Source organism: Crocuta crocuta, unplaced genomic scaffold, assembly GCF_008692635.1.
Source record: "Crocuta crocuta isolate KB4526 unplaced genomic scaffold, BGI_CrCroc_1.0 scaffold73, whole genome shotgun sequence".
Lineage (NCBI taxonomy): Eukaryota > Metazoa > Chordata > Mammalia > Carnivora > Hyaenidae > Crocuta > Crocuta crocuta.
Window position 1 is genome coordinate 6,656,962 of NW_027529443.1, and position 25,184 is coordinate 6,682,145.

The 25,184-nt window shown below is 39.5% G+C and overlaps 1 protein-coding gene across 3 annotated transcripts in view; it reads right to left on the minus strand.

Annotated features, from left to right (window-relative positions):
* The window catches only part of MOSMO (modulator of smoothened), a 66,949-nt gene extending 41,771 nt beyond the window's left edge, over window positions 1–25,178 (minus strand). For all 3 annotated transcript variants that reach the window (XR_013334233.1, XR_013334232.1, XM_077760517.1), the window contains exon 1: window positions 25,073–25,178. Coding sequence is in view for 1 of the 3 variants with exons in the window: in XM_077760517.1 (XP_077616643.1) it covers window positions 25,073–25,178 (106 nt within the window). In the remaining 2 variants the exon portion in view is untranslated. The remainder of the gene's footprint in view (window positions 1–25,072) is intronic.
* Between the last annotated feature and the right edge of the window lie 6 nt (window positions 25,179–25,184).

A 25,184-nucleotide genomic window follows, 5' to 3' on the forward strand; every position in this document is an offset into this window, starting at 1 on the left:
TGCTTTTCTTTCTTTCTTTTTTAAAAAAAAATTTAAGTATTTATTTTGAGAAAGCAGAGGAGGGGATGAGAGAGGGAAAGAGAATCCCAGGCAGGCTCTGTGCTCTCAGCGCAGAGCCCAATACAGGGCTCGAACTCAAAAACCGTGAATCATGACCTGACCCAAAACTAAGAGTTGGACACTTAACTGACTGAGACACCCAGGCACCCCAAGATAAATACTTTTCAAAGGGTGGGCTAAACTAACTTTAAGTCAGAATCACTTCTGTGATCATCTGTCAGCTCAAAAGAATACTTAAGAAAAAAAAAAAGCCCCAAGCTACTGGAAACATTAATTGTAAAGAGAAAAAACACTGATGTATAATTGGCCTAGAAATAAGCATGAAGCACTTAATGTTCAGGCACTCTAAACAGGTTTTCAAATAGAAAAATAGTGACCTGCCTCATCTGGTTAAGCTTTGTGCTTAACCGTAAAATACAGCTTTGACTTTTCAAATACCTTGTATTTGAATCCTTTTCTGCAGCAATGCATTATAGGTTCTGAATCCCCGTGAATACATTTTTTTTAAAATTTTTTTTAATGTTTTATTTATTTCTAGGAGAGAGAGAGAGACAGCGTGAGCAGGGGAGGGTCAGAGAGAGAGGGAGACACAGAATCCGAAGCAGTCTCCAGGCTCTGAGCTGGCAGTCAGCACAGAGACCGACACGGGGCTCGAACCCACGAACCGCGAGATTATGACCTAAGCGAAAGTCGGACGCTTAGCCAACTAAGCCACCCAGGCGCCCCCCCGCCCCGTGAATACTTTTTTATAGGCAAGTCTGGAAAATAAGACCCCAGAGAGTACTAAGGCTCAGTGCAATCTTATCAGTTCTGAATCAAGGTAAAGGCAGAATACACAGTATAGGTTCTCTCCAGAGTAGGAAATAACATGGTGGTGCCCTTTGTTTAGATTACTTCTGACTCACAAATGGACTTCATAAGCAAATTTGCTAAAAAATTTTTCAGAATCTGGGGTAGGGTGAAGAAACAGGTTTATGGGGAGGGGAATCCAAGAAAAGTGTTTTTAGACTATCATTAATTTTTTTGTGAAGTTGTTCAACAATCTGATAATTTAGAAATTTTTGTTTTTTTAAGAAATTTCTACAAGAGGGGTGCCTGGGTGGCTCAGTCAGAGAAGCATCTGACTCGTGGTCTCGCCTCAGGTCATGATCTCTGAGTACAGAGCCTGCTTGGGATTTTCTCTCTCTCTGTCTCTGTCCCTCCCCTGCTTGCATGCTCTCTCTCAAAATAAACAAGCAAACTTAAAAAAATAAAAAGAAATTTCTACAAGATGTCCAAATAGCTCCTAAAAAGCTGTTAAGAATGCAACAGCATTTTCTGTCCAGAAAATTTAACTGTCTAAAGTTCCAAGTCAACTGATTGCCAAACCACATTTTAGTGATACAATGAAAGGAGCTTTAAAAAGGAAAGGAAAATGAATAAAGGAGAATTTTCTCAAACCATAATAAGATCTATGATAATGTATATGACATTAGAGTATGTTAGATTTTCTCCCTAGAAAGGTAAGACCAGAAGACTATAAATGTCAACTCAATTAAGAAAGAACAACAGGCAACTTTGTTTCATGTTATGAATCATACATCTAACAGCTTAGAGAAAGAGTACTTTCGAACTTGAAATGTATTTTCGAATTTAAAATGCTAGGAATGTACATTAAACAATCTGCCTTTTAGTACTTAAAAATACGAACATTGCAGAAATGGTAAAGGAAATAATGCTCTAATCATATGTACTCATTCACATATACAGCAGTGAGGGAATGCTAGGTGGAGTGTAAATGTAGAACATGAAATATGTAATTTACATCACCTTTAGGAAAACAAAGTTTTAGAAAGAGAAAATTAAAGGAAATATGACTCAGCAAATTAAGAAAATAAACAGCTTTTACTTTTTATTTTTTTAAAAAAATAGTTTATTGTCAAGTTGCTTTCCATATAACACTCAGTGCTCATCCCAACAAGTGCCCTCCTCCATGCCCATCACCCCCCTTCCCCTCTCCCCCCCACCCCATCTGCCCTCAGTTTGTTCTTGGCATTCAAGAGTCTCTCATGGTTTGCCTCCCTCCCTCTTCCCCACTATTTTTTCCCTTCTTCTCCCCCATGGTCCTCTGTTAAGTTCCTCCTAATCCTCCTATACTTGCAAACATATGGTAGCTGTCCTTCTCTGCCTATTTTACTTTTTAAATGTTTGTTGATTTTTGAGAGAGAGAGTGAGCAGGGGAAGGGCAGAGAGAAAGGGAGACACAGAATCTGAAGCAGGCTCCTGGCTCCAAGCTGTCAGCACAGAGCCCAACATGGGGCTCGAACCCACAAACTGTGAGACTGTGACCTGAGCCACCCATGTGCCCCCAAGAAATGGCTATTTCAGAACTACGTTTAAAATACCCTTCAGATATTCAGAGAGTATTAATCAATGTGCTTCTGATGTTACAATCTTCTCTCTTTTAATTCCAGGGTCCAGCAGCCTGTCCACGATATTGCTGAAATGATTATAATCAAATATCATAACTCCTACTATGTACAACTGAGTAGTCACATAAAAGAAAATTACATTTGTATGTATGGGTATATATGTACATGCATGGATAAGTTTGGTATAATAATTATATTCCATGAACTTGAGAGTAAGGAAAACTCTAGTAGTTTAACTGATGATTTTTTTTAATCGATGTCAACTACATACTTTATACTTTCTGGATAAAAGACATACAGCTCTTAAAATGGATGGGCACAATGCAGGAAATGAACTGAAAACAGTAATTTAGGGCTATAGATATTTAATGACCTAAAAAATTATAGACCTTAAAGGCTGAAACTACATCCAGATGTTTTTCCAAAGGGTTATAGTCAGCTAGCTATAATAAAACTCAAGGAGATAGTTCTCTGTTGTTTGAGTCTGGCAAGAATCTCCAAATACAGAAATTTTCATACTGAGGCAGAGGAACTGAAGGCAAGGGCTTGGGGGCAGGAAACAAATTAGAAATTCAACCTTCTCGTCACTGCAGAGTAGGTATTTGGCAGCTTTCTCTCACTTTCTCAAACAGAATCTCAAGTGTTGGGGTCCAGAAAAATATAGTTTTATCTTCAATTCTACTTCAAAACCTTGACATTAAAATGAACGGCACTTATAATAAATTTCCTTTCCCCATCACTCATAACTTTGGAGCTGATAAGATAAATAATAGTTCTGCTCACTTAGTGCCCCTCATGGTGTTAAGTGCTTTACATATCCTCATTTAATTGTCGAGACAATCCAATGAGGAAACTGAGCAACAGGTTTAATGACTAGGTGGCCAGCCAGAAAAAGCTCGAGTTGGAATACGAACCAGGTCTGATTCAACAGCTTAGCTAAAAGTTTACTACTTAGGTATATTTTTGTAGAACAATTTGATTTTTCTTAAATGTTTGTGCAGGGAGATAAAACCTTAGAAACATCAATGGAGAGGTCTCATAAACGTGGACATCCACAAAGTGGCACACTTCCTCAGAAATAGCTATTTTGGATGGAAATACTATAATAATTTTTCCAGGTGTTAAGAAAATCATTTAATCTAATGAAAGACTATAATACTATTTTACACTCTTAATTCTGATTAAAAGCATTTTTAAAATTAATCTGACTGCCAATCTTACTTTAAAAAACTGTATTAAAATTGTGGTCCTTGATCTTCTGGACAATTTCTCTGGTATATTACATAAAATTACATTTTTAAAGTCACATGCTAAAGATAGTTTAGGAGTGATTTAAAAAAGAGAATTCCCAGGGCACCTGGGTGGCACAGTTGGTTAAGTATCTGACTTCAGCTCAGGTCATGATCTCACAGTTTGTGGTTTGAGCCTCACGTCAGGCTCTGTGCTGACAGCTCAGAGCCTGGAGCCTGCTTCAGATTCTGTGTCTCCCTCTCTCTCTGCCCCTCCCCCACTCATGCTCTGTTTCTGTCTCAATAATAAAATAAAACATTAAAAAAAATTTTTTTTTTTAAAAAAGAGAGAATTCCAGGGCCACCTGGGTGGCTCAGTTGGTTAAGTGTTCGACTTCAGCTCAAGTCATGATCTCATGGTTTGTTAGTTCAAGCCTACATCAGGCTCTCTGTGATCAGCATGGAGCCTGCTTTGGATCCTCTGTCCCTCTCTCTATGCCCCTTGCTGCTCAAGCTTACTCTTTCACAAAAATAAAAATTTTAAAAAGTAATAAAAAAGAGAATTCCATTTTGATTTTGTTAATTCAAGAAGAGGTTCTTCAAATGCTGTAATTTAAAAAAATAAGTTTGGAGATTTACGATACAAAGTACTTTAAGGGAGATTCAACTAAATCTTTGTACAGTTTGATTCCTCTCATCATTTCTACTCAGCAAAATCTCAAATAGCAGCTTGTGAACTCAAGATATGTACATATTTTCCCCCTTAATCATGCCCTTTTCAAAGGACAGAGAGTTCATTTAACAGCCAGTTATGATGTCTTGTTTCATTGCTATTTTTATTTGCCTTTTTTAATGAATGGGTCATTCCAAAACCACAATTTATAAAGTAATTCTTGTTCTAGTATCTCTCATGTAAACAATGCAGGTCCAACAATGGTATTTTTTACCACTCTCACTCTCCCACTATAAGTTTTACCCCCAAGTCACCATGTGATATCTTAAATTACAAAGAGATTAATGTCTTTAGGAATGCAGCTCTCTCATGTACAACTTCCAGGCTTGGTTATCAATACAGACAATATCTGCAAATAATCATGACTTTGACACTACTATAATTCAGGAAACTAGTTATTGTTGAAGAGGAATGAGAATCAAAAGGAAAATCTGTCATGTCATTAGAATTCATAAACAAAAGAGTGGGATTATCACATAGCCTTTAATTTAGGAAGGCAGATTTCAAAAAGGTAAGCCCAAATGCATGGAATGAATTTTTTTAAGTTTATTTATTACTTATTTTGAGAGAGAGATAGACAGTGTGAATGGGAGAGGGGCAGAAAGGGAGAGAGAGAAGAATCCCAAGCAGGCTCTGCACTGACAGTGGGGCTCAAACTTGGGAAATGTGAGATCATGACTTGAGCTCAAATCAAGATTTTGGATGCTCGACTGAGCCACCTGGGCACCCCTCATGGAATGAAATTCTTGAAGGAAAGGAGAGTCAAGAGGCTAGGGAACTCTTGAAAACGTGGTTCTAATAATTATGGATGAAGTCAATAAAAGGAGGGTAGGTACTCATGAAAGCAGGCTGGGAGCACAAAAACGCCTCTGAACAGCAAACTATAAACATAAACAAAACAAAGCAAAACAAAAAACAGTGTGGTATAACGAACAGAGTACAGACTTTTGAATCTAGCTCTACCACTTAATTGATGCCAGACAAATAATTTCCCTTTTTTAATATGCTTCTTCATTAGCAACATGGGAATACTAAATTCAGTATTTCTTTGTTCTTTTTGTCCTTGGGCTATATCCCATTAAGGGAGCACAGTCAGAATTCCATGTTCAAAAGTTACTTCTTTTATCGTGGGTAGTTACATTATTCATTTAATATAGTTAGGCTCATTGGTTTCAATTTGTATTCAATATTAGGATTTGTTTTCTTTCCATTATTCTTAATTTTTTGAATATGTAAAATACAAGCATGGTTCAAGCAGAGTACTCCTCCCACTTGATTATAGTAGTGGTACTATTCATTATATAAGGTAGAAATTTTGGCCATTTGTCTTTGGGCTAGAATGTATATTGCAATATGGTAACATTTACATCTACAACCTAAAAATACGTAGCATTTATAATCAATTTTAAGATAGCTGCTTATGGGGCGCCTGGGTGGCTTAGTCGGTTAAGCATCCGACTTTCGCTTAGGTCATGATCTCGCGGTTTGTGGGTTCGAGCCCCGCGTCGGGCTCTGTGCTGACTGCCAGCTGGGTGCCTGGAGCCTGTTTCAGTCTGTGACTCCCTCCCTCTCTGACCCTCCCCTGCTCACGCTGTCTCTCTCTCTCTCTCTCTCCCCCCCATTGGAAAAAAAAAACATTAAAAAAAAAAAAGATAGCTGCTTATGGCTACTGAAATGATTATAGCTAAGACTCTACAAAAGTTAGTCCCGTTAGGGCGCCTGGGTAGCTCAGTGGATTAAGCATCCAACATTTGATTCTGGGTCAGGTCATGATCTCACAGTTCATGGGATCGAACCCTACATCAGGCTTTGTGCTGACAGCACCGAGCCTGCTTGGGATTCTCTCTACTTCTCTCCCTCTGCCTCTTCCCCACTTGCACTCTTTCTCTCAAAATAAATAAAGTTAAAAAAAAAAGTTAAGTTTCATTAATTTTAGTTGATGTTTACATTAGTATGTGCCAAGAACTTTAAGTGTTTTATGTACATGAATACTTTAATTTTCAAACAGACCTCTGAAGTATGTTGGCCAAGATCATGTTGCTAAGTAAGTGGCATAATTAGAACATGAACCCAGACTCTAGAGTCTGTGCTGCTAGCCACTTAACTATAATGCCTCCTGCATTCTAACTGATCACACCTATGTTCCTACCATATATGGACTACAGAATTTTAACCTTCTGTGGCTTACATAATATATGTGACCTTAGAAAAATTACTGTATCGTTAACTTTCCATTACTAATAAAAATTTAAAAAATAAGCCAATATGGACTAAATCTCTTATAAATATTTGACCAATTCAACTGTACTGTCATCCACACTGATTTTTCTCATTCAATGAACATTTATTAAACACTGTTGGGAGACAAAAGAAAAAGTACTATATATATTTTTAAAAATTGTCCAGAAGCATGGGAAAAATGACAAATATATCGGCAATGAAGCAGAATTACTAAAGAATTTCTGGAATTGGGGCACCTGAGTGGCTCAGTCAGTTAAGTGTCCAATTTCAGCTCTGGTCATGATCTCACCGTTCGTGGGTCTGAGGTTTGAGCCCCATGCAGGGCTCTCTGCTGTCAAGAACAGAGCCCACTTCAGATCCTTTGTCCTGCTCTCTGTCTGCCCCTCCCCACTTATGCACACACTCTCTTGAAAATAAACATTAAAAAAAAGAAAGAATTTATGGAATGTATAAAAGAACAGGTTCACAGAAAAGGAGTAAATGCCTCTATAGCCTATAACAATATAGTCAAAAGATAGCCCTCTAAAAAGTGCTCCTAAAAAATTTCAGGAAAACCACATGCTCAGAGAAATAGGAGCTGAGCATGGAAACAGGGCTATGTGTGATATCTAAATGGGATATTAAGAAAAGTCACTGGGAACTGCACCAGTTCCCTGACCATCTGGAGAGCTGATGACATTTGTACCCCAGACTTTTTCATCTGGGTATGGGCTTGAAGGGTCAAGTCGGGGATTTGCCACAACAAGCTCCTAAAGAGGGAGGGCAGAGGGCAACAGGAGGGAATACGTAAGGGATACAACACTTTAGCTGACTCTAGACTAACACAGAGAACAAAAGCACTGGCCCAAACCTTACAGAGGCAAAAAGTAAAATAAAAAAATGTGGCACAGCAGGAAACCCCATAATGTACCCAACCTCCTTGACAACTGTGAAGATATTCACAATAAAGAATAATCACATCTTAAATACAGGGTGGTTTATTTACTTAAAATTTTTTAATGTCGTTTTTTGAGAGAGAGAGAGAGAGAGAGAGAGAGAGAGACGGAGACACAGACTCTGAAGCAGGCTCCAGGCTCTGAGCTGTCAGCACAGCTCAAACTCATGAACTGCAAGATCAAGACCTGAGCCGAAGTTGGAGGCTTAACTGACCGAGGCACCCAGTTATTTAAAGTTTATTTATTCATTTTGAGAGAGAGAGAGAGAGAAAGGGAGAGAGGGAGGGAGAAGGTACAGAGAGAGAGGGAGAGAAAATCCCAAGTAGGCTCTGTACTATCAGTGCAGAGCCTGTCATAGAGGGGCTAGATTCCAGGAATGGAGAGATCATGACCTAAGCCACCCAGGCACCCTGAAGATGGTCTATTTAAGGCAGATATCTCACTAGCTACTGTGAGATTCTAAATGGTTACTGGATGATAGTTACCTACTGGGTGGTACCTAGGTAGATACCAGAAATAGCCCTCTAAAGCCAGGGGGCTATTCCTAGATCAGGTGACACTTCAACATACAAGAGTCTGTCTTCTGATCTTAACCCACTAAATCTTAGAATGGGAGTCCTAAAGGTTATCTAACATGCTGATATAGGACTGTATACATCTGTTTAAAGTAAGATTTATTGCTATGGTTTTTAAGTGATTCATGAGTAATTTTTTAAATTTTAAATTAAACTCTGAAAGTAATTATTTTATCTTTAGGATAATAAAATATACTCCTCTTATGCTTTATAATAAGCAAATAAATAGGGACTTTAACAAATGATCTTATAGGCTACTCATGATCATCAATCCCACTTTACTTTTAGAACTCTTTATCTAAACTTGGTTACTGACTTCAACTAATGAGGTCAGGGTGATGCTTTATATACTTAGCCAGTTGGGGGAAAATCTAGGGCCACAGACTACACAATCCATAACCCACTCAGCAAATGTTAGCTAGAGTAAGAAGGATGGCGGAATGATAATGGCTTAGTAGAATCTGTCATCATTACTGGGAAATTTCTAAAAACCTGTTACCTTTGAAATGTAGAATAGCACTTTTTTTTTAAATTTTTAATGTTTTATCTATTTCTGAGAGAGAGAGAGCGAGCGAGCGAGCAGGGGAGGGTCAGAGAGAAACACACAGAATCTGAAGCAGGCTCCAGGCTCCAAGCCAGCCGTCAGCACAGAGCTCAACGTGGGGCTCAAACTCACAAACCGTGAGATCATGACCTGAGCCGAAGTCGGACGCTTAACCAACTAAGCCACCCAGGCGCCCCTCGAATAGCACTTTCATATATACATTTGGATAGGATGCCTGATACTCTTTTCTCTTAGTGGAAGAAGGTAACAATCCAAGTAAGTATCAGGGGCATAGTACAGAGTGTATGTTAAAAACAAAATGGGGAACCAGGTCTAACACAGTCATATATCCTTGTTTAAAAAAAAAAAAGAGACTGCTTTTGGTGACTATATGATAGGTAAATAATCAATTACATTATATTCTATGTATCCAATGTAATAAAAAATTAATCCATTTAGTTGCTTAACAATAACAATAGCTACTATAAATGCCTGTACTGCAGTAGATGTTTCAGCTAGTTTAACTTTCTTAGAGCCACCGTGCAAGGTAAGAGGTATTATCCCCATTTATAAATGAGGCAACTAAAGCTTAAAGAGGTCAAGTAAAAAAAAAAAGAGGCCAGTGTGTCCAAAACCACACAGCTGGTAAATGGCAGAGCCAGACCTTAAACTGAGTTCAACTTCAATCCCTATTCCTTTTTTTTTTCCAAGTGTTTATTTATTTTGAGAGACCAAGAGGGAGCATGAGCGAAAGTACCCATGTGAGCAGGGGAGGGCAGAGAGAGAGAGAGAATCCCAAGCAGGGCCTGACCCCATGAACTGTGAGATCTTGACCAGCCAGAAGAGCCACAATCAAGAGTCAGATGCTCAACTGACTGAGCAACCCAGGGCACTCCTCAATCTCCATTCTATTTTCACTATGATTTTCTTAATAAAATAACTTACTTTAAACGTTTATTCATTTTTGAGAGACAGAGCCAAGGGGAACAGGGGTAGAGAGAGAGACATACACAGAATCCAAAGCAGGCTCCAGGCTCAGAGTTGTCAGCAAAGAGCCCAAAGTAGGGCCTGAACCCACAAACTGTAAGATTATGACCTGAGCCAAAGTCGGATGCTTAAATGACTGAGCCACTCAGGTGACCCAATAAAATAATTTTCTAAGAAATTATCATACATATCCAGTTTTATTTGAAATCAAGAGATAGGATTCATGAGAATGAATGGGGAACACAAACTATTTTTCACTTGGTGAAAATAAAGAATAAGCATTTTATGTATTTATTTAAATGTTTGTGTTTGAGAGAGAGAGAGAGAGAGTCAGAGTATGATCAGGGTGGGGCAGAGAGAGAGAGAGGGAAACACAGAATCTGAAGCAGGCTTTAGGCTCTGAGCTGTCAGCACAGAGCCTGATGTGGAGCCCAAACCCACCAAAGGCAAGTCATGACCTGGGCTGAAGATGGATGCCTAACTGACTGAGTCACCCAGGTACCCCAAAGAATAAGCATTTAGGTAATTTTTCTTTTCTTTCCTTTTTTAAATATATATACATTTTAAATTAAATTTTTTAAAAATGTTTTTTATTTTTGAAAGAGAACAAGCGTGTGAGAGTGGGGGAGGGGCAGAAAGAGAGGGAGACACGGAATCTGAAGCAGGCTCCAGGCTCTGAGCTGTCAGCACAGAGCCTGACGCACGGCTTGAACTCGTAAACTGTGAGATCATGACCTGAGCTGAAGTTGGACACAACAACCAACTGAGCCACCCAGGTACCCCAATATATTTTTTATTTTAGAGAGAGGCAGAGAACGAGCAGGGGAGAGGAGAAGATAGAGAGAGACAGAGAGAGAGAAAATCTCTCAAAATCCACACTGAGTATGGAGCTCGACATGGGGCTTGATCCCATGACCCTGGGATCATGACCTAAGCTGAAATCAAGAGCTGGATGCTCACCCGACTAAGCCACCCCAGCACCTCACATTTAGATAATTTTTCAAACACAAGCAAAACGTCTACAGCAAATCCTAAATTGGAAGCTAAGTTTCAACAGAGGTATTCAAGTTAAAAACACTTATTTTGGGGCACCTGGGTGGCTCAGTTGGTTAAACATCTGACTCTTGATTTAGGATCAGGTCATGATCTCCCAGTTTGAGTTTGATCCCTGAGACGGGCTCTGCAATGACAGTGTGGGGCCTGCTTTGGGTCCTCTCTCTCTCTCTCTCTGCCCCTCCCGTGCTTGTACTCTATCTCTCTCAAAATAAATAAACTTAAAAAAACGTATTTGATCTGATACCCTAAATGGCATATAAAGTATTGTTTTTCTCCTTTATCTATCATGGGTCTCCCTCTAGAACCAGTAACCACACTAGCCCAGACTAACAGCCCCTTCTACGGGCTTGAATGAGAAGCACGGGATCCAATCTATTCTGTAGTACCTTGTTTCCTCACAGGAGAGGTCATTTACCCATTACAAACTCCTCAGCTCCCCCAAGTCTCCTCTCCACCCTGACACACCACACATACCACATGTACTTCCATGCACTCATATCCACCTTCCTTATCTCCAGTGATTTAACTCTACCTCAGGTTACTGCACCTGAGGAAATCTCTTAAACATACATTTCTTACAAATTCTCTCGTTTTCCTCTGATGGGCAATTTGTAAGTCAAAAAAATGACACAAAATATTGTTGACATGTATGAAAAGAATCTCAGTGAAGCACCTACATCACATAGAAAGAATACCATAAGCTTTTTTTGTTTTTAACTGAGGTATAGTTGGCACATAACGTTACAGTAGTTTCAGGTGCACAACACTGTGATTGCGCAAGCCTATACATTATGCTGGGCTCACCACAAGTACAGCCATCTGTCACCACACGCTATTATAATGCCATTGACTTTAGGAATGTTATAAGCTTTAAAGTCAAATTGGTAAATTAAAGGATCAGAGAGATAAGCTTCCCTTTTCTTAGCCCTTTTTATCTTTTTAAAAAATGCTATTAGCAATGGAACTGTACTCCTTTCTACAATTTTGTTGTTGTGGCAGAAGTAAATCTTTTAGGTACAATATGGTCTTTTGGGCTAATCTACGAATCTAACTCCTATATTGATCCAGGGAACCAACCAGTCAACCTAAAAATTAACTTTCATCTTATAATTTTTTTTTTTATCAAAGTTGGCAATGACTATATGGTAGCTGGGCCTTACTTCCAAAATGAAAACCAACTGATAAATGGTAAAAAAAAGAAAGAAAAAAGCCTACATTCTGTGGATATTCAGCTACTGAACAATAATGTGGATCAATGTAACAACAGAAGTATCATACTTAGAAAGATGACGTAAGATTAGGAATGAGAAATATTAGGCTCTCTTGAGCTCTAGTCCCTGTGTGGTTGGATATTCTACTGTCACTCCAAACATAACGTGTCTAAACCAAACTTGTCACTTTTGCCCATAAATCAGTGCACTCTCCAAACTTCCCAATTCAAGTCCCTACTCTTTGGTTCAAAATTTTAGTGTCAACCGTAACACCTCCTCTTTCTTGCCACATGCAAGCTTGGAATGATGGCTACTTAAGGTACAGAGATCAATAAATCATATTCCTTTAATATGGAACTTTCAGGCTGAAATAGATAACACAAGCAAAGATTCAGAGATGAGAATACAGATTGTATTTAGGAAACAGAAAGTAATACAGAGGAGCTAGAATGTAGATCCATGGAGGAAAAAAAAGTATGATCTAAGGTTGGAAAGGTAACTTACAGTCATATTGTGAAGATATTTGAATGCCTTTGTGCTGTGGAAGATGAAGAGTCACTGAAAGTTTTATGGTACAAGCACATGAAATGGTTAATAGCCAGGGTTCTGGAGCTAGACTTCCTGGGTTCAAATCTCAGCTCTTCCACCTATCAGCTGTGTGGCCCTGGGCAAGTTACATAACTTTTCTGTAACTCTGTGGGGCTAGTAACAGCGTCTATATAAGGATGTTGTGAGGATTCAGTTAGTAAACACATGTAAAGTGCCTAGAAAAGTAACTATCATAAAGTAAATGCTATGTAAGTATTTGTGATTATTATTACATTTATCCTTTAGTAAGATAAATTTAACAGCAATGTAGAAGTGGACTAGAACAAAAATTTCCCTGCCTGTACTCATGCTATTTCACCCTCAAGGACAAGCACTACCCAAGTCTTAATAATTATTTAAATATTCATTATTAAGTGTATCATCTATTAAGCTCAAATACCATCTCCTCCATGACCACTTGGGCAGAAAGTAGTTTCACCATATATTTGACACTTATTTCTTATGTATATAAATTTATTTTTCCAAATAGAGTACAGGTTTCTTGAGGATAAAATACTTCTTCATTTACTTAAACGCAACCTCTCAGAATATTTAGTACAGTTCCTTACAGACTGTACATACTTCAATAAGCATTTGTCATGAGACTACCTGGAATAAAGTCCAGTGGTATGAGAAATACCCATGGGAAGGTCTAAGGAATACTCAGAGTAAATTAAAGATGTATTTTATTAAAATGAATGGTACTTCTAAAATGAAATGGTCATAAATGAAATAGCCTTAGAGATCTTTGCCTTTTAAGTTAGTGGTCTGGTCAGCACAACTAATCTGAACATGGCCTGTTTGTGGAAACAAAACAACACAACCACCCTCTATTATCAGAGCTGAAAGTAGACCGACCAATGATGTTCCTGGTGAAGAACTTACTGTGAATACACTACTAATGGGGAGACCTAGTGAAATTTTGCTCTCCCATTTTCTTACTTGACTCAACCAACTGCATTTATCTTTACTCCTGCTTAATCTCTAATGATAGCAGTATACAGTCCCTAGTTGAGCAGATCTATATTAAAAGTCAACAGCTGCCTTTTTGCTCAATATATATAACAGCCAAGCGTCAAATGCCAAATGTGACCTTTTATTTATAGCAAAACTAGCTAGTATAAAGAGACACACTAAAAAGTGCATCCTTTTCCTACCAATTAAAAAATTCAGTTGAAACAACCGTCTCTTTGCTTTAAAACTGGAATCATGCACTGAAACGTCATATAAGAAAATTACATGATTTTGGTATACGCTCATAAATACCTGTATCATTAACACTAACACCCAAATCCATGTTTCTCTATTTTGTCAACTCCAAAGTAATAAGTCTCAAAGGAGCATCACATTCTACTCGCTCATGGCACATCTGTTAGGATTCTCCTTCTTGTAATTTACAGCTAATGAGAGAATACATAGTAAAATTCACACAGGTATGTTTTTGAAAACTTACTTTGATCCAGATACTTATTTTTAGGCACCTTTGATATTCAAAGATCCTTAGGTTCCTTCATGGCTCCTATTTAACCTCTCCTGTTGAGATAGAACAGCTTTGCTAAATATTACTTTTTCATCAGTCTATAGCTAAAAAAGAATGAAATAGTGCAGCCACTATATCCAATCAGTTGTTATCAACTGGATCAGGTGTTGCATGTATTGAACTTTTTAGCAGTCAACTGCTAGTTGGCCAAAGAATTAAAGAAAGCTCTTGGGGCGGGGGGTGGCGCCTGGGTGGCTCAGTCAGTTGGGCATCCGACTTTGGCTCAGGTCATGATCTCACGGTTTGTGGGTTCGAGCCCCACATCGGGCTCTGTGCTGACAGCTCAGAGCCTGTTTTGGATCCTGTTTTTCCCTCTCTCTCTGCCCCTCCCGTGCTCATGCTCTGTCTCTGTCTCAAAAATAAATAAATATTTAAAAAAAAAAAGAAAGAAAGAAAGAAAGCTCTTGGGAAAATTGTGTAGCTCCAGAGCTTGAAAAGAAAACATTCTGACAACCAAAAAAATATGAATGTCATGTTTACATAAGTCATCATAGACAGGTGAAGCTGTAAATGTGAAATTTATACGAATATATTGTCACCACTGTCACCGTATAACCTCATTTCCTGGGTTATGTAGGGTATATAAAATGAACTCACTATGTAAATCATTATCCATTCAAGTTGCATGATTAAGCTCTTATTTATAGTTCAACAATAACAATTTCATAAACAACAATATTTCATTATGTGACTAAATTTCCCCTCTAAGTTTATGTAATACGGTCCACTGCTTAACATGCATTAAAATGAAGTATAGGGTCGCCTGGGTCGCCCAGTCAGTTGAGCTTCCAACTCTCTGACTTCCATTTGCATCATGATCTCGGGTCTTAGGATGGAGCCCAGCATCAGGTTCTGCACTGAGTGTGGAGCCTGCTTAAGTTTCTCTTTCTCCCTCTGCCCCTCTCCCTGGCTTGTGCATGCTCTCTCTCAAATTAAAAAAAAAATGAAGAATGGAAAAAACACAAAAACTCCCAGTTACATTACAGAAGTTAATGACAAGTAGATGGAATTTTATTCTATAAACAAAAACTAAATCTTCAGTTATACTATCTGTCAGGTTTCTATAAAGAAACAACTATCTCATATATTACAAACCTATTTCCAGCCTTTCAGGTGAAACAGACTCTTGATACTCAACTGTAAAGTTTACAGACCACTAGGTCTTATATATATTCCCTTTAAAAGAACTTCTGAGGGCACCTGGGTGGTGTCCAACTTTGGCTCAGGTCATGATCTTACGGCTCGGGGGCTCGAGCCCCATGTCAGGCTCAGTGCTGACAGCTCAGAGCCTGGAGCCTGCTTCACATTGTGTGTCTCCCTCTCTCTTCCCCTTCCCTGCTTGCTCGCTCGCTCTCTCTCAAAAATAAAACATTTTTTAAAATGTTAAAAAAAGAAACTTCTGAACTAAATGATTTTCACAGTGCACTGCAGTTATTACCCTTTAGCCTACAGGAGAACATGAAGTTGGAGTCTGAACGTGCATAACGATTAGAAGGGCTGATAAAAGCATTAATCAAGTCTGAATGATATAATTTTTATTAATAAAACACTGTCGACCACAACTTGTCGAAAATTATATAGCTAGTAAATAGGAGGACCAGGATTTGACTACATGTTAGTTTTGGTTTGACCCCAAAACCTGCGTGCCTTTTCTACTATGCTAGGCTGCCTTTCATTTAGAAAACTTCTTCAGTCTGTTCTAGAAACCTATGAACCCAATGCAGGCCTTGCTTTCGGTACTTCTATATTACCACTACTACTTCAGAGTCTTTCTTCCTAGATTGGGCATGGCTGGGTTTCAGTTATATTCAAATTCAGACACACCATGTTGCCTTAAGTTTGTTTACAACAAGGCAAACGTAAGATAAGTAATAAAAAGGGAAATGTTAAATTCAAATGTTTTGACTTTTTTATATATTATGACTAATATTTAAGAATTTTGTTATGTACCACACCATGTGCCATATTTATGTGCCAGATTTCACTTTCTCACAACCACCCTTTGAAATAAATATACAGTCCCATTTTATAGCTGAGAAATCAAATTACATGCCCCAAATCATAAAACTTAAAAAGGAAATGCAAGAATCAAATGTAGATATGGCTGACTCTAAATCCCGCAGGACCATTTTAAGTTTATTGTGTTGCAACTCCAGTACAAACCTAGTATTTGTCAAGAAAGGGGTTAAACAACCCCTGCTGTAGGTCAGGCTCCCCTGAACAGCAGAGGAGTGATGCACTGACGAGACTGCCAGCTCTGAAAGCTTTCGCTCTAGCAGCCAAATGACAGAGTTTAAAAAGTCTGGTCAGTCTGATAAATGCAACGGCATCATCACTCTGCAATTTCTTTTTCACAATTTCCTTCCTTTTAGTGATTTCCATTTACTCATGGCTTCTGTCCATGTTCTTGGTCCCGAACTCCTCTTCTCCAACTTTTAGGCCTACTGGCCTATATCCTCCATCCCAAAGGGCTTATATGCCCGTTGGTAATGGTAAAAAGAGAGGACTTCTGGAACGAAGGTTGTAAAGAAATGTTTTCTTCAGGAAATCTAATCTCCTATTGGAAAACTGGCCTACACTGTGAAATTTATAGCATCCTAAGTGACTTCAAGCTTCAAGTACATCCTGTGAACATTATAAAAAAGGCTGGTCTTGGAATTTTTATTCAAAGTTATTATTTGCTATGTATTATTTATACTGATAATGCCACTTAAAAATTTTTAATGTTTATTATTTTTTTTTAAACATTTAAAAAAATTTTTTAAATTTATTTCTGAGAGAGAGAGACAGCATGAGTAGGGGAGGGTCAGAGAGAGAGGGAGACACAGAATCCGAAACAGGCTCCAGGCTCTGAGCTGGCAGTCAGCACAGAACCCAACGCGGGGCTCACACCCACGAACCGTGAGATCATGACCTGAGCCGAAGTCGGCTGCTTAACCAATTGAGCCACCCAGGCGTCCCTAATGTTTATTATTTTTGAGAGACAGAGTGCAAGTGGGGGAGAGGCAGAGAGAGACAGAGAGAGAATCTGAAGTGGGGTCGAGGCTCTCAGCTGTTAGCAGAGCCCAACGCAGGGCTTGAACCCGTGAACTGAGATTATGACCTGAGCTGAAGTCATATGCTTATACAACTGAGCCACCCAGATGTCCCTAATGTCACTTTAAAAAAAATTCTCGGGACGCCTGGGTGGCTCAGTCGGTTAAGCGTCCGACTTTCGCTTAGGTCATGATCTCGTGGTTTGTGGGTTCGAGCCCCGCGTCGGGCTCTGTGCTGACTGCCAGCTCAGAGCCTGGAGCCTGTTTCAGTCTGTGACTCCCTCTCTCTCTGACCCTCCCCTGCTCACGCTCTCTCACACTCTCCTAGAAATAAATAAAACATTAAAAAAAAAATTCTCTTATTTAATTTTGAGAGTGAGAGAGCACAAGCAGAGGAGGGACAGAGAGAGGACAGAAGATCTGAAGCAGGCTCTGTGCTGACAGCAATGAGCCTGATACAGCATTCTAACTCAAGAACTATGAGGTCATAACCTGAGACAAAGCTGGATGCTCAGCTGACTGAGCCACCCAGGTGCCTCAATAATGTCACTTTTTAAAAAACTGAATAGGGGTGCTTGAGTGACTCAGTTGCTTAAGTGTTCAACTCCTGATTTCAGCTCAGGTCGTGATCTCATGGTTTGTAAAATCAAGCCCTGTGTCAGGCTCTGCGCAGACAGTGCAGAGTCTGCTGGGATTATCTCTCCCGATCTCTCTCTCTCTCTCTGCTTCCCTTGTTCACATGCGTGAACTCTCTCTCTCTCTCAAAAGAAACTTTAAAAGACAAAATAAAAATGCTTGTACCACTTTACCATTTTGAAGAAATATTATTCTTTGAAATAAAAGAAATTTACTGGCCCAAATGTTCAAATGATGAATAAGTAATGGATAAATATATCTGGTAATAAAAAGACATGAAGTACTAATATTTACTATAATATGGATGAACCTTGAAAACTTTATACTAAGTGAAATAAGCCAATCACAAAGACCACATATTGTATGATTCCATTTATATGAAACGTCCAGAACAGCCAAATCCAGAGATAGAGAGTCGACTGGACCCATTGCCTAAAGAACAGGATGTCGGGTGGTGATGGCTAAGGGATGAGGGTTTCTTTCTGGGGTACTGAAAATGCTCTAAAATTGATTGTTGTGATGGTGGCACAACTTTATGAATACACTAAAAGCCACTGCATGCACACTTTCAATAGGTGAATTCTATGGTTATGGGAATTATATTTCAATAAAGCTGTATTTTAAAAAGCAATTTACTGGGAAAAGACTCAAAAGCCATTGAAGAAATTCTGTTAGTGCTTTCTAAATTAAGGAAGAACATAATTTCAAGATTTTTTGTCCTCTTAGGTAGAACCAAATTCTGTCCTTCACTGCTAAGTCACGTTCAAAGTGATTACCAAAATGCAGTTCTGATCAGACTGCTTTCTTTGTTTAAACTGATGTTATGGAGCTCCCTCATGTGAAAGCACCTCTGTGATCACTTAAATTGTTACCATTCAGGGGAGAGGGCTTATCTTTAAAAAAAAATTTTTTTTTTGTTTATTTATTTTTGAGACAGAGACAGAGCATGAGCGAGGGAGGGGCAGAGAGAGAGGGAGGCACAGAATCTGAAACAGGCTCCAGGCTCTGAGCTGCCAGCACAGAACCTGATGCGGGGCTCAAACCCACAAACTGTGAGATCATGACCTGAGCCAAAGTCGGACACTTAACCGACTGAGCCACCCAGGTGCCCCATGAGAGGGCTTTTTGTTTAATAATTTTCTAGTATTTAATAAATAGTATTTAATAAATACCTGCTCGGGCAGCATGTAATCTTAATGTTTTAAACCAAGCGACCCCAATTTGTAGGCCTGGATCTACTTGTAGATCTTGAACTCTAACATGAGAGATGTCAAGCACCACAGTCCCTTATCTGAGGTTTCCAGGATTTCCTGTGGAGAGGGTAGTGGGTAGCAGAATGGGAAATGATACCTCTAAGTGTTTCACTTCTCCAAGCACCTGCCAGTTTTTACACTTGAGTGAAAAGGAAGAAATCTCTTCCTCACAAAATGTCAGCTATCTCCTAGTCTCAAATGGTTTTCTCCCCCTTGAGGGATAGGAGTGTGCGTGTTGGGGGACGCTGTTAGAATAATGTTCTTAGCTTATCTGTGTCCCCTCACTTATTCCTTCCCAGGTCAGAGGAATGACTTTGTCTGACTGGAAGTTTAGAAAAAAATTGGGTATATACGGTCTAACTTTTTGCCCTTGGGAGCACGTTGCCCATAGGGAGCATGCATTTCCTCTGTTCGTTCATGCTGGAAGTCTTACAGGGCAGGTGCCTCAGTTTTTCTTGGGACTGCATGGTTAAGCCTGTTCAATCCTGAGGTCCAATAAGAAGAGGAAGTTGCTTGCCCACAGATAAAAGTCACATTCTCCAATATTCTCTTTATCAGTAATAGAATAATATCATGGGTCCTAATTATTCTTTCTTTCCCTCAGTTCAGAATAACAAGTAGGAAAGAGTGTGTCAGTTACTGTGACTCCTTACACACTCTAAACAATTTTAAAAAGAATGAAAATATTTTAAGAATAAATAACACTGACAGACTACAAAGTGAATGTGATAACCAACTGTATAGAAGGAAATTTTAATTAGACATAAAGGAGGAGATCCTCTGTGTACTGGAAGAGACTTTTGGAAAACATTTGGAAATCTTCCTTAAGAACACTAAGCAAATCCATCTAGGAAGATTTAGAATGGTATAACCCTAAATGGTCACTACAATCTTTGCTGTCAAGGGATGATGCCTCAATAAAGGAATTTCAAGATCATTTTTTTTGATCATTTTTAGCTTATTTATTTATTTTGAGAGAAAGAGAGAGCCCTCATGCACATGAGTGGGAAGAGGTCAGAGAGAACAGAGAGAAAATCCCAAGCTCTGCCAGTGAAGAAACCAATGTGGGGCTTGAACCCATCAATTGTGACATCATGACCTGAGCCGAAATCAAGAGTCAAACACTTAACCGACAGAGCTACCCAGGAGCACAGAGATCATTTATCAGAAGCAGCTCTGCTTAAATGACCTTGTTAGAATTAACTCAATAAAACTAAAAAACTTCCCCCCAGCTTCAAAAAAGTTTGTCTCTTTAGAGATGAGAAAACAGTGACAGTGAAGTTAAGGGACTTGTACAAAGCAAAGGACATCACTTTAAGACTAAAACCCAAATCTCCTTCTTTCCCTCTTCTGTGATCTCGCAAGAACTTCAGCCACTTAAGAATTTTAATCTTGTTGGGGTGCCTGGGTGGCTCAGTAGTCTGAACGTTCAAGTTCTGCTCAGGGCACGATCTTGCAGTTCAGTGAGTTTGAACCCCTTGTCAGCCTCTGTGCTGACAGCTCAGAGCCTGGAGCCTGTTTCAGAGTCTGTATTTCTCTCACTCTCTCTCTCTCTGCCTCTCCCCTGCTTGTGCTCTCTCTCTCTCAAAAATAAACATTAAAATAAAAATTTAATCTTATTAAGTAAAAAAAGGTGTGCATAAGATACAGGTAATACTTCAATGAAGGGTTTTCTTGAAGGGAGTCTGCAACACTGAAACCCAAATCTCATGTCCAAAGCATTGACATGTGGGAAAAGATGTAGAAATGACTATTCTACATTGGCTGAATATAAAAAACCCAAGGAATCAAGTCACGGATGTTAAGTTGCTTCAAAATCTATAAAGTACTATATAAGATGAAAGATATTGCTATAAGTCCCAGTAACCAGAAGAAATCTGATTGCAGCATACAATTGTGCAATTTTGCAATGATATTCAACTGCCATTCAGTATTTTTTATTAATAGAAAACACTAAGGGTCCTTACTGAAGTATCCTCCCCACCATGTACTTCCTTCATACCTATTTCATTTTGTATTCAAAAGTTTGTGCAGAACCTACAGGCTATCAGAACAAGCTCAGGACATATTACCACACACAGACAGCAACAGAAGGAATGTACTTTCTCTGTATTTGCACCAATACAATAAAAACAAACTAACAATTCTGTCAGTATGAAGCATGGTCCATAACGTTATGATAGTACAGTTTAGTAGTCAGGATATTAGGAAATTATCCTATTCAGTTATTTATTGTTTTTGGATTATTTCATTTCCTTCTGTGGTAGTTCAAGTAGAAACTGAGAAGTAGAGAGACTAGTATATGGTGATGAAAGACTAAATGAAGAACAGTAAAGGCGTGATGCAGAAATGCCAAGAGGGAGGACGAATTTGACTTGTGCTAAGCCTGGCCATATGATTTTTTAATTTTTGTTTAACATTTTTATTTATTATTTTTGAGAGACAGAGCATGAGTGGGGGAGGGGCAGAGAGAGAGGGAGACACAGAATCTTAAGCAAGCTCCAGGCTCTTAGTTGTCGGCACAGAGTGCGATGAACCCACAAACCATGAGATCATGACCTGAGCCGAAGTTGGATGCTTAACTGACTGAGCCACCCAGGCACCCCTGACCATACTATTCGCAATATTGCCTTATATCCAAGAAAATGTGCCAGTCTCACAGTAGTTAAGTTCTGAGCTTTAATTAAAAACAAAAAACATCATGTTATTAGAAATGAGAACAGCAATACAACAATATCTAAACTAATGAGCACTTATTGTGTGTTAGGCACTTTCTAGTGCTTTATGTAGATTATGTAGATTAAATCAATTATAATAATCCAATGAGGTAGGTACTACTAATATCCATATTTTACAGAGAATTGTAAAGAGAGACGCTAAGTAACTTGCCCCAAATCAAAGACCATAAATGATGACGTTTGGATTTGATCCTGAAATTTTCTGTACTAGTTCATGGCAGTGGTTTTCAAATTACATCTGAAAACCTTTCAGCACCAGGATTCAACTTTCACAATATATTTTGCCCACTTAAAAAAACTGCAGTAAAAACATCACAGTCAAAATATGCTGTATTTAATGCACTGAAGGGAACCAACACAATAACCGTGTGGTGCTAGGCTGTCACTGTCACTTCTGTGCAGATCTCAGAATAAAGCTCGTCCTGTCACCTCTGCAATCTTATTCAAACTTCCTGGAAATGTTTCATTGATTTGGAAGGTGGAATTCTGTCCAGAATTTAAAAAAACCAAAACCAAAACCAAAAAAACCCCTCAAGACTAGATCTGTCTGCTCAGATAAAAGTGTACATTGAGTGTACAAACTCTCAGGCAAAGCTCAGGTGCATCTTACCACAATGCAAGAGCTCAAGAGTCAACAAAGGAACATCCCATTTAAGTTTGGGGGGGGGGGTACTATCTAAGGTAATACATAGGATTTATTTATTTATAACAGAGGTTAGATATGATTTTGAAAAAAAATTTCCTGTTACTTGTATCTCCCTATTATCCTGTTTCAAGCTACAAAAATATTTAATTGAAGGGTGAGATGGCAAGGGAAACTGTTAGGAGAAAAATCACCTCCCCCATCCCATTTTAGCCACGCATCCCCACTCTCACTCTGCACCTTGTGCCCACAATTTCCTGCCTTTCCACTTTGCTGCATCAATCACTCCCAGTCAGTCCTTCAATTCTATCGGGCCTGCGATTCCACTGACCATATACCATCAACTCTTTTCTTTATTCACTTTTACTTTTTATCCAGCTGAGAATCCATAAGCCATCATTACAATGACATTTTGGCTAACAGTTATACACTTTTGCTCCTTTGTCACTTTGTTGCATTTCGTTGGCAAACTCCAATCTCGAAGGAAACATTCTGTTGGTCTTCAACAGGTACTGGTATCAAAGCAGTTGAGCACTACCAGAGAAGGTCAACAAGGCAGGCGGCCGATCACACCGAATGTTCTGGACCACCGACTTCAATGAGGCTTCCACGACGCCAGACAATCCTATGTCACTGGTTGGCATTCTTTCTCTGCAACTGTTTACCTATTTCAAACATTTTTTACTTCCTTCAATCAGTGGACTTCTGTCCCTCCCATCTGCAGCAACTCACAGCTGAAGACTTTGCCTACTGTTATGAAGGAGTTATTCCCATCCTGCACAGTTGAAAATCCATGCATAATTTTTTGACTCCCCCAAAACTTGACTACTAATAGCCTGTCGACTGGAAGCCTTGCCAATAACATAAATAGCTGATCAACACGTGTTTTGTAGGTTATATGCATTATATACTGTATTCTTAGAATGAAGTAGGCTAGAGAAAAGAAAATGTTAAGATAACCATAGAAGAAAATACGTTTACAGTACTGTATTTATAAAAAAGAAAAAAAGAAAAAAGTCCATGTATAAGTAGACTAAAGCAGCTCAAAACCATGTCATTTAAGGACCAACTGTGTATCTTTCCCACGGATGTTTAGTCTGCTTTTTACATTGGGCTTCACCTAAAAGCACTTTGCAAAAAGCATCATCTCTGCTAGAACAGCAAAACCTCTTGGGCCCTAAGTATAAAAAGCCCCAAATAAAGTCTCATAAAAGGAGTCACTGCACATATAATTAGAATAAAAACAACAGGTCATGAAGTGGATGTCACACATGTAACTGTACAAACTGACACTCCTAACCTTTTCAGAAACAGCCTATATAGTTTCACCAAATTCCAAACCATCCTATACTTTCTTACACACCTTATAAGTTTACAAAAACTGAGATATAATCCATATATCTTATAATACGTAAGGGATAAAACGTGTTGATTTGATACATTTATATATTGCAAATTTACCACAGTAGCATTAGCTAACAGCTCAATCACATCATAATCATCATGCATGTTTTACCATTAAGAGCTCTGCTGAGACTGTACAGGCAAGAAAAGGAGAATTTTTTAGTGTGTTATTTTAATAACCCGTAAATCTGACAGCATGATTTTGTGTTACTAGATCTAGATGGAGGAGAGAAGGGAGGGAGGAGAGAGCAACAAATGTCCCAGCTACAGCTTTTTTTTAAAGAGCTAAATATACTGCAGGATAAATACAGAACGTAAGTAATACTTAAGAAGTAACTTTGACAGCATAGTGATACATTTTTATAACAAATTATTCACGGAGGGAGTCTGACAGGCCCAACCCCCAACACTCCCTTCACCTGCACAGAACAAGCAGTTCGAAAACAAGCTCATTCCCTCATTCCAGTCAGCTCTCCTGACAGCTGCTACGTTAATTAAAGGGCTGGTCTCACAGGTCTGGGTGAGTGTGAGTGTGTACAGGGACGTGTGTGCGGTGACGGCCCAAGCTGAGAAAAAATCCTGCACCGGGATCCCCTTCAGAGAGATGCCTACTTCTCTCCCGAGGACACCACCTTGTCTCTGCTGCCTCCTGCTCGGTGGTGTTACAGCGGGCACTGCTGCTGCTGCTGGGCTGCCTGCAACTCTAATGTGTTATTTAATTTTGTAACTACTATTAAGATCTCTAAAGCGTTTTTGTGATGCGCTGGAATGAAAGATGCTCCATAAAATGAAGTTTATTATTAGTATTATTATAGCTCCCGGGCCTAAAATAAAGCAAAATTATAACCACACAGACTTCAAAGGGAAAATCGGAAGCCACATGCGTCTTAAACACAGCCAAGCGGGCAGAGGGGGTGGGAGAGGGCGCCGGGAGGGGGACCCCCGCGCAGCACACCAGCTCCCCCAGCACCATTAACCCTGCCTGGTGGGGCCGGGAGCCCGGCCGCAGCTTCCTCCCTCGGGGGGCCGCGGCCGGACCGGACTCCTCAGTCGCAGCTTTCGGGTGGTCCTCGCACTGGCCCCACGGGCTACTTCCCTCCCGACCCCGGCTCCCCGCCTAGTCTCTAATCCCTGCCTATGCACCTCAGTTTTCTCCAAAGCGGTTTCTTCCCGTCTCCCACCTGGACTCCCCCCGCCCCCAATCCAGGACGAAGCTNCAATCCCCCGCTCGGCCCCGCGCGCCCGCCGCTCACCCGCGGACTCCCCGGTGTTGATCCAGTCCGGGTTGGCGATGCTGGCGATGGCGAAGATATCGGCGGCCAGAAAGAGACATCCTGAGATGATGGTCAGTTTATCCATCTCCCC